At 33.6% G+C, this 9,969-nt stretch overlaps 1 protein-coding gene across 1 annotated transcript in view; it reads right to left on the bottom strand.

The window, feature by feature from the left end:
* The window catches only part of LOC108913985 (potassium voltage-gated channel protein Shaw), a 46,517-nt gene that overhangs the window by 26,372 nt on the left and 10,176 nt on the right, over positions 1-9,969 (bottom strand). The window contains exon 2 of the mRNA XM_018719678.1: positions 4,542-4,659. Within this exon, the coding sequence (XP_018575194.1) occupies positions 4,542-4,659 (118 nt within the window). The remainder of the gene's footprint in view (positions 1-4,541; positions 4,660-9,969) is intronic.

Below are 9,969 nucleotides of genomic sequence, written 5' to 3'. Positions count from 1 at the left end.
TGTCACTGTCATACCGACTTTCTAAGTATTGTAAGCGATATAAAAATTATTGTTGAATTTAAAGTATTATGGCACAATTAACTGTCACACAAAGAATTGAAATTTTAATTCTTATCGGATGCGGGGATAAGACTAGAACGCAGCAGGAAGTTTGTGATTTATTTAATGAAAAACATCCAGATCGCCGTATCAGCCAATCAACAGTCAGTAAGATAGAATCTAAATTTAGAGAAACTGGCAATTGTAGATATTCCAAAACCTGTACGTCCAAGCGTTAGTGAAGATCACAAACAAAACATTTTGATAAGTATGGTAGGTAATCCTCATAATACTTCACGATTGGTTGCATTAAACAATGAAATTAGTCAGACCACAGTGCTACTTATCCTGAGGAAGGAAAAATATCATCCCTACAAAATTCAGCTTGTGCAGGAACTCAATGAAGACGATCCCGACCGCCGCTTACACTTGTGAAATTATAATGGATTTATGTCAAGTAAGTAAATAGAGATTTACACCGGCAAATACGAGACGAGGCCACGTTTTGTCTCAATGGTATAGCGAACCGTCAAACTTACAGGTATTGGAGTCGGGAAAATCCTCATTGGATGACAGAGACGCATACCCAACACCCACAGAAATTAAATGTGTGGGCTGGAATAGTTGACAACAGAATAGTAGGGCCTTTACTATACTTAAAGACTAAAATTTATGAAGCATTTTTTTCACAGTGTTGTTTTTTCTATGGTAAATAACTACCGAATAAAAGCCTATAGTCCCGGCTGCCGAAATAATCAATCACGGCGGACCGCCGGCAAACAAGTTGACTTTTATTCAAAATGGCCGCCGAGATGACGTGATTTTCAATAAACTGTATCGCGTTTCGGGTCATCATTCAAAGGGGAAGACGCGCCCTCGATTAAAATCCAATCAGTCATCACTTTTCACAATTTAATAGCGCGGCTATCGCAAATATTTGTCCGACGCGCTGGCAATTTATCAGATTTTCCAATAAAAACGACGGGAACGCGGCGCGGCTCCTCAGACAATTAAGTTGTCGCTGATAATTGCTTCTCAACTTAATTACAGGATGTCGTCGCTGCTCTTCAAATAATTTCAGATTATATTGGGAGCGAAGTTTCATATTTTTTTTAGTGTTAAGTATAGCAAGTGTGTCCAACGAGAACCAGACTTTGCAATTTATTTGATTCGTTTGATTAAAGGACTATAATGGCAATCGACAACCCGACAAATTGTCTGAAAATGAAATATTTTATAGTTTCTGATGTCTTGATCAACAGTTGTCACTGTCCCAAGACTCAAAAATTAATATTAATCGAGATAAGTGACATTGAAAGTGAGCAGGACCCATCGCGTTTTTAATAGTTTTCTTTAAATAACAGCGGGATGAAACTTTCGGAAACTATAATTCAATATAAATACAATAATGAAGCTAAAGCCGAAAATCAGGAGAGCAAAACTTTTTGTTCTATAAGGTTTTATACATCCATCGGCATCTGAAACTCGAAACTTTGCCAAATTTGTTTGAAGTTTTGCTGACACTTGAAATTTGGTATACAAATAGTGGAAATACGCAGAAACCAAAAACAATTTGCAAAATTCAATTATCTTCATTTTTGCAGCTTTGGTAAGGTTTTATACGTCACCCTTGTTTTATACGTCACCGTTTTTTTTAATTTTAGGAAAAATATATATGTATATTTATAAAATATTCCATCACGGTAGATTAACCGATTAATCAGCACAATTACCTACAATTAAAAAATAATAATAATTTTCATCGTTTAGATCCTAAGCTACTTAACATTTTGCGCCTGTTAGCCATACTCGTACATTATTGATCATATCAACATAAAACAAATTCATACGTGTGGGGTAAACTTTTAACTTTTCATTTTCGAGCGCGAGCTCCGCTCTTCGGCGCTTGTATACTATTAGAAATAAGCAACAGCAAATTTAAAAAATTGTTTACTTAAAGTTAAAGGTTACCCCACACGTACTTTTATGTTTTATGTTGATATGTTGAATAATGTACTAGTATGGCTAACAGGTGCAAAATGTTAAGTAGCTTAGGATCTAAACGATGAAAATTAATTGTTTTTTTTTTTAATTATAGGTAATTGTGCTGGTTAATCTACCGTGATGAAATATTTTATAAATATACATATTTTTCCAAAAATTTAAAAAAACGGTGCGTATAAAACTAGGGTGAGGTATAAAACCTTATCAAAGCTGCAAAAATGAAGATAATTGAATTTTGCAAATTGCTTTTGGTTCCTGCATATTTACACTATGTGTATACCAAATTTTAAGTGTCAGCAAAACCTCGAACAAATTTGGTTTCGAGTTTCAGATGCCGATGAATGTGTAACACCTTATAGAACAAAAAGTTTTGCTCTCCTGATTTTCGGCTTTAGCGTCATTATTGTATTTATTTATTGAACTATAGTTTTCGAAAGTTTTATCACTTTTTGTTTATAATTGACATTTTTACAGCTACTTTAAAAAAATTATGTTTTATACCGGTTTTTTCAATCTCACGGCTTTGTTATTACAAATTTCGTAATCGGGCCTCGCCATTTTGTAGCTATTTTTATTACGAACAAAATCATATCCTAAGCATTTTTTTGTACAAAGTCATCCCGCTGAGTTATTTAAAGAAAACTACTAAAAAAAAAATTTTCACTATTAAATTGTTAATAACTTTTTTTCCTGATAAATAAAATACTTTGTCAGCAAATTAGCCCGTTATTGTACTCATTATTTAAAGTAGGCCTGTGTAGTTATTTCCGGGTTATCAAGGTTTGACACAGGCCGAACCTCTACCAACTGGACTATTATACATAGTCCTTCTCTCTCTATCTCTTTCCCCCTGAGAGAAACAAGGCGAGTTCGTATGTAACACCTCCATTTCGAGACAAAGAGACGATTTTTGAAGGAATAAAAAAGCAGGCGTAAAGAAAAAAGCGGGTGCAAAGTTAGAAAGCGGGCGTAAAATAAGAAAAACGAACATGAAGAAAAAAAGTTGTCAATAAGCAAAAAAAAATCAAGAATAATGAAAGAAAAACGGCAAGTACAAAGGAAAAAAAGCGGACGTAAAGTTAAAAAAGAGCAAGCGTAATATACAAGCGGATGTATAATAAAGGAGCAGGACTAAATAAAAATGGCAGACGTAATGAAAAAATAAGCGAGCAAAAAAAAACGAGAGTGAAAAGTAAAACAAATGGATTTAAACTAAAAGAGCAGATGTAAAATAAAAGAGCGGGTGCAAAGTAAAAAAGTGTACAAAAAATACAATGGAAGCGTACAGAAGAAAAAGCGGGCATAAAATAAAAACGACTCATATGGAGTAGAAAAAAGCACCCGCATAATAAAAATCGGGCGTAAAAAAAGTGGGACAAAATAGTAGGTGTAATGTATAAGAGGGCAAGAAAATATAGACGAATAGTAAAAAAAGACGTAAACTAAATGAGCGGGTGCAAAGATTCATAATTACTAAAATTCGAGCTAAAATTTAAGAACAACACTATCTTCCTACTACAAAACCAATACGTTTTATTTTACTTATTTAAAAACTGGAAACAATTGTCTTGAAATTTACTAAATGTTTCACAATAATAGTTGTTTACATTTTTTCCGTAGGACAAGTCTGCCCGGTGCACACGTAGTATGCATCAGCTGTGTGGCGTTAGGTTAAGTGCTGTTGTCACGTTGTGATGTACCTCCCCAATATTAATACTCGCTGTATTTTGAAAACTGTTAATCTTACGCCCCTGTAATATACTATTTTTTGTTCATTTATGACTACTCTATCTCACGCTGAAGTAATAGCTGTCAAACTTCTTACACCCTGTATAAACTTGTTTTCCAAAGCTCATAAGACTTCAAATAAAGGATTTTATGATCAGCAAACTGGCCTTGTTCCTCTCAGAGAGAAAGAGGGGAGGACTCCGGAGACACACTCCATATCGTTTTGAACGCTGATGAGGACAGTGGTGTAAAAAAATAAAAAAATTAGTAAAACCTAAACATCAGAAAAGAAAACTGGAAGGATACGTTCTGGTTTTTACCGATTGTGAGTACGACTGTATCTCTATCTACATTATAGAAAAATAACACATTGAATTTGAATTTCCCTTTGTAAAAACAAACGCGTCAAATGGGCCGCAATAAAACCTAATCTAGTAATTTTTGCCCTAAACCGTTTTTAATCTATTAACTGCCGCTGCTGAGTGCATTCGACAATTAAAATATAAATTTAAACCAGAATTCATGTTCCGGTTTTATTAACAGCGTATTTTAAAGCGGATTACCTAGAAGTAAATACCAAAATAATCGCCGTGCGCGGATTTGTAAATAATAGAGGTCGTACAAAACTCATACGTTTTGAATTTTTAACATGATTTTTAAAAACTACATAGTTTCACGTAATTTTCTATGGAGAGGCACCTAATTCAGAAACAAAAGAATGAAAATGTAGTTATTTTAAGTAAAAAAAGAGTAAAATCAACACGACCTACCTGTGTGTACGTCATCCAACAGCAGGGTTCCACCTGGTTGGCGTCGAGGCCCCAAAATTCCAGCTCTTCTTCGAAGAGGGGACCGCAGACGTCTGAGGGATAATGTAGCTTGCCAGTTCTGCAAAAAAAATTAACAAAATCATCTATTTTGAAATACCTATAAATACCTATATGAACAGAAAACTTGTTAAAAATTATAAAAACAACAAAATAAACTTATGTGAAAAAAACAGTACCTACTTTTTATTTATTTTTAGAAACAGAGTTAGTTTTTTTGAACGAAAATATATATATTTTTTTCACCAATCGACATTACAGGCGTAGTTTTAGTGACAGCTGTCAGGCACTAAAGTGCCACATTCCTGCCTAGACATTATAGTAGGGAGCCCAAAAGGGGATTTTGGGAGTTACTCAAGCGCGGCAGATTAACATATGGACGATACCTTGCACCCTGTTGAGTACCGAAGTAACAAAAATCGTTAATAAAGTTTAGCGTGTGCAGCTGCAGGGAAATACATGTTGTGTGAAACTCCGTCTGGAAACTCCGGAAAAAGATAAAAAACTAAAAATTTCGTTTTTTATTAAGTTCTGTATAGGATTTATATGTTGTTTAACTTATGTATTATGACAGCAGAAATGGTTCTACAGTTCAGAGTATAATTTGTGCGAATGTATGTAGACATGTTGTATAATTTTATGTCCTGTGTGATTTTTGTTAAAATTGTTTTAATTGTTTTAGGATTTATATATTGTACCTTTTTTTATAATAATATCAACTGGTTTACAGTTCAAATTTAAACCGAAAATTGACACCACATTTGTACGAATGTATGTAAACAGTGGTCAAATAAATATCTATCTATCTATCCATCTATTAATCTCGGCCATATTTTTTTATCTCTTATTTCTTTATCATTTGTAATTTTATCAGAGAAAGAGATTACCGAAAGTATATATTACCTATATGTGTTTATATGTATTATAATTAAAAGAAATAGATTTACGTGTGCAGAAAATAAAATAAAAAACTTTTTTTACAAATTTCAACAAAATTTGTTATTTGTTTTTATTTGCATGTTATTTTCCGTGCTTTTTATTTGTCACATTCAGTGATTTAAAAAAATATAATGAAACAAATTTTTTTTTTACAAACCGTCAGATTAAGAAAACCCCTCCAAATAATCGTCAGATTATGGATCAGCACGACCAGGCATCAAGCTGAACCATCTATATGAAAATCTGATGTGTTCGAGTATTTCAAAATGGCGATTTTTTTTTGGATTTTCAAAAAGCTGCCACGAGTTTGCGTCACATCCGAATCGTCAGTCTTTTGAATGGGAGCTTCGTTCGGGTTCACTTAACATCCCCTCTGAATATCTGAAGCGCTAGAGTAATTTTTTTTCCCCATTTTTAACCTTTCCGTACGGCCGCCCCCACCATCAAAATTGGCAGATTAACATATCTCCATTATCGGAGACACGTAGAGCATATACACTATCAATATCTGACGTGCCCGAGTATTTCTTTGTGACTGTTCTTTTTTTACATGTTTGAAAGCCTGTAGACGCTTCCTCCACCTTGTGACAGGGTATACATCATATAACCTTTTTTTCTTTCTACCATCTAATCTTCAAAATCCAATAGGTCCCCACGACGCTCGAGTATATCCCTGTTTAGCATCGTGAGCTCCCCTACTATTAGAATTATTTTTACTGTCGCTAAATCAAAAATTAAAATTTGTTTTTAACGAAAGTAATTTTATTTATTGTAATCATTTATACTGAAATTAGAACAGCCTGTAAGGTATATCCCTTGTCCTGTTTACTTCGTCTCCAAAGTGGTTGAATTATTTCAAAAATCGCTTCCCATACTTGAAAGTATTTTATTGAAAACTAAGTTGTATAGAAAGAAAGTGTGTGGAGTCGGTCGTAGGTATATGAGTAAGCATCTGGTCGCCGGCGCCAGTCCGCCGTAGTCCCTTCCTGGAACGCTGATGCGTCCGGCGGCGTCCTGCTGGCGCTCTTGACGTAATGCTTAAAACTGGGTCACTTGCGAACATGTGTACCCACAAAAAAAAGATTTGAAAAATTCCAAGTTTTAAAGAAAAGCCAAAGAAAATTGTATGTTAAAGTGTGTATAAAATTTTTATTAAAATCTTAGCTAAGATTTTAATAAAAAATTTATACACACTTTAACATACAAATTTCTTTGACTTTTCTTTAAATCACCGAAGTGTGTATTCAAGATACAGTCGTTATTATTTAAAATTCCAAGTTGACTAAAAGATATATTTTGGTTTATTTTTTTTACAAATGTCACATACTACGTAGTAGCGAAATAACTGCAAACGCTCTGCCTGACTCACGATTCCAGATTCATCTGGATAAAATACTGTTTTTTTATTATTTCAACTTGCCTAAAATACATTCCCTAAATTCGTCGTCAGCTTTCCGACTAATTGGCAGTAAACTAGATTTAATGCCTTGGTAATATATAATACTTGATTTGTCTTTACAATTATCTAAATGTATACAGGGTATTCCATTAAACCCCTACAACTTTTCTTCTCATACTTTCTTCCGTATCTGGAAAAATAACGAAACTAAAGATGGGAATTTTCCCGTGACCACCCTGTACATATATAAATAAATAACAAAACTCATAAAACACGACAAGAAATTATGCGCCTACTAAATATCCAGCAAGTATTCCCTTTGTGCGAATCCGGAGTTGCTTACCCCCCTCCCCACACTCTAAAACCTTTCGACTAAATTTCATTTTGTCGTCCCCGTAACGAAACGGCAGGTTGATTATTCGTTTGTTTCCAGCGTTAATTTGATTGTCGACGTACTTCCGCGGGACGGGCCTTACGAGTATCCCGGCAGTTTCTGTGCAAAATCGGTTGGAAAATATTGCAGACAACCGCATAAAAACGCTTTTACTCGCTGGGAAAGTCAATATAGGAGTTACCTATCACCGCCAGACTGTCCATGTTTAGGAAGCAAACTGAGACGTTTCTACGGGATTTCCAATGCAGACAGACTAGAGACATTCTTAGGGAGTCGTCGCTATGGGGGCGTGTTCCTAAAATGGTATAATAAACACGGTGTTTTTGAAAAAAGTGCGTTCTTTGAAAAGGGTGACAGAGGGCACAAGAATGAGCAACTGATGGTCTGAATGCTTCTGTTTTCAAGAAAATTAATTATCCATAAATGTAAGCCGACCCTGTGCATCTTGTGCACGCGCGTAGCAGTAATAATTTAAAATGTATTGATAATAAATGGGCTTTATATAATTAGACCAAGCAAATTAAATTTTTACTCGAAAAAAGTCCTATCCGCTAACTTTTCTATTTAAACAAATAAGTGAGGAAAACAGTTTTTTCACTTTGCAGGGAAAACCATCAATTTTAGCGAAAAGTGACTCACAGACAGCTTATAGCGAGTAAAATTATCTACAAAATGAGACTGGTTTTTCATTTGTCTATAACGCATTTATTGTTAAAATTTTATAAAACCTATGACAAGTTGAGGGTTTTGTCATACTTTAAAAGTGTGCCAAAAGTGGGCGCTGTAGGTGCAATACTTTTCGCACAATTCTATTTGTTTATAGCGGAGGCTCCAAAAGTTATGAACTTTATGCCTCTGTACAGGCGTTAATTTTCAACCAAACATGATTCTGAAAGCGTCTTTGTAATCTTAAAGACGTAATTAAGCAACCTATTAAAAAATATCACCGTTTTTTTAACATTTTCAAATTGTGCATTAAAAAACCTTGCATTTTTCGCTTATAAACTATTTGAATAACATTGTGGCTATTTATGCTATCTCACCGAAAATAGATGCAATGGATAGCTGGCAAAAAAATACAGTTTAAAATAAAAAAAGTACCCTCTACGACCAACAGGAGCCAAGATAAGAATTTTTTTTAATCGTAGCGCAATTGTTTATAAATATTAAGACTTGAATTNATTTTTCAATTATTTTTTCGATTCAACGCACCGTTTCCGAGTTATAAACACTTTTTTATCCTATGACGTCACACACCGTTGGTCCGATTATTTTTTTTTTGACATGCGGGTTTTGACGTTTTTCACTCGTTCACCATGGGAGATTTATTTGTTCACCATGGGAGATTTTTTGATACTTAAGAGTCTAAGCAAATACTGTTTTTTTTCTTTCATATATTGCGACACCCCGCTCTGCGTCACCCACCGAGTGCTCTACTCAAAACCAAGGGGAAATTTGTTTATATTTCCAGCCATTTCCGAGTTACGAACAAAAACCATTTTTTTTTTTATACTGTATTACATCGTAGATCGATAACGAAGACTTAACAAGGCCACGCGCTCTACCCCACGTTCCCTCCCTAGATGTCCTGAAATTGCTGGGGAGACTCCTGAAGGAAGCACAGAGAGAGAGAGAGAGATAAGCTCTCTATGAGGACAAAGTCACTCTATCTATCGCACACTATAACTCTATCTCTCTCGCGCACAATCAGACAAAAACGACAGAAACGAACCTTCTTTTAAAAATACATGGGATTTATCATTATTAGAATAACCCATTTTAATTTAAAAAATTAAAAAAATTACAATGGGTTATTCTGATGACGAAAAATAAAACATAATTAACTGTATTATTCAAATAACAATAATGTGCAAAAGTTCTTCAGGAATATTGGCAAATTTATTTTGGAGGAAGAATCCCGTCAACGAACACTAAAAAATATTATTAGAAACCTTAGGTGGCCAGAAAACAGCCCCGATCTCATTGTCAGTCCTTTAGACATATTTTTTTTACCTGAAAATTTGCAAGTATTGAAAAAAAATACAGGACGAAATGCTTGATAATTTTGAATTTGTTTTTGAAGCAATTAATAGTAAATTGAAACATATTTTCAACTGTATCATCACAATCACTTGCATGTTGATTTGTAAAAATTGTAGGTATATTAATGTTATTTCGTTTTTAGTTATTCTCCTTATGTTGTTGTAAAGGTTAGTTATAAAAAGCGTTGTTTGTTATTTTCATAAGGATGAATTTTAATTTATTTTTTATGATTTTTTTTATTTTAAACATATATATTTTATGCCAGTAAATTTTGATGTCAAATGAAATAAAGGAAAAGTCTATATTTGTATTTAAAGTTTCTTTCTATCTTTAATTATTAAACCTGTAAGTGGATGTCAAAATACAAAAAAAAACTGTACCTACATTCTGCGACGTACTAATAACCCACCTTGTATATTAAATAAATTTATCGTCATCATCAAATATTAAAAAAATTATATTACAAGCTGTTTAAAATATTATTACGAATTTTGTTTATTTGGAAATATATTTTCTGCAGTATTTCAATACCAAAAAATGAAAATAGTAGGTAGCTAATTAACGAAATTATGATTAAATAACTTAATTGTAACACC

This window comes from Anoplophora glabripennis, unplaced genomic scaffold, assembly GCF_000390285.2.
Source record: "Anoplophora glabripennis isolate ALB-LARVAE unplaced genomic scaffold, Agla_2.0 scaffold837, whole genome shotgun sequence".
Taxonomy (NCBI): domain Eukaryota; kingdom Metazoa; phylum Arthropoda; class Insecta; order Coleoptera; family Cerambycidae; genus Anoplophora; species Anoplophora glabripennis.
The sequence above is the reverse complement of the archived record's forward strand: the minus strand, read 5'-3'. Positions and strand labels throughout refer to the sequence as shown.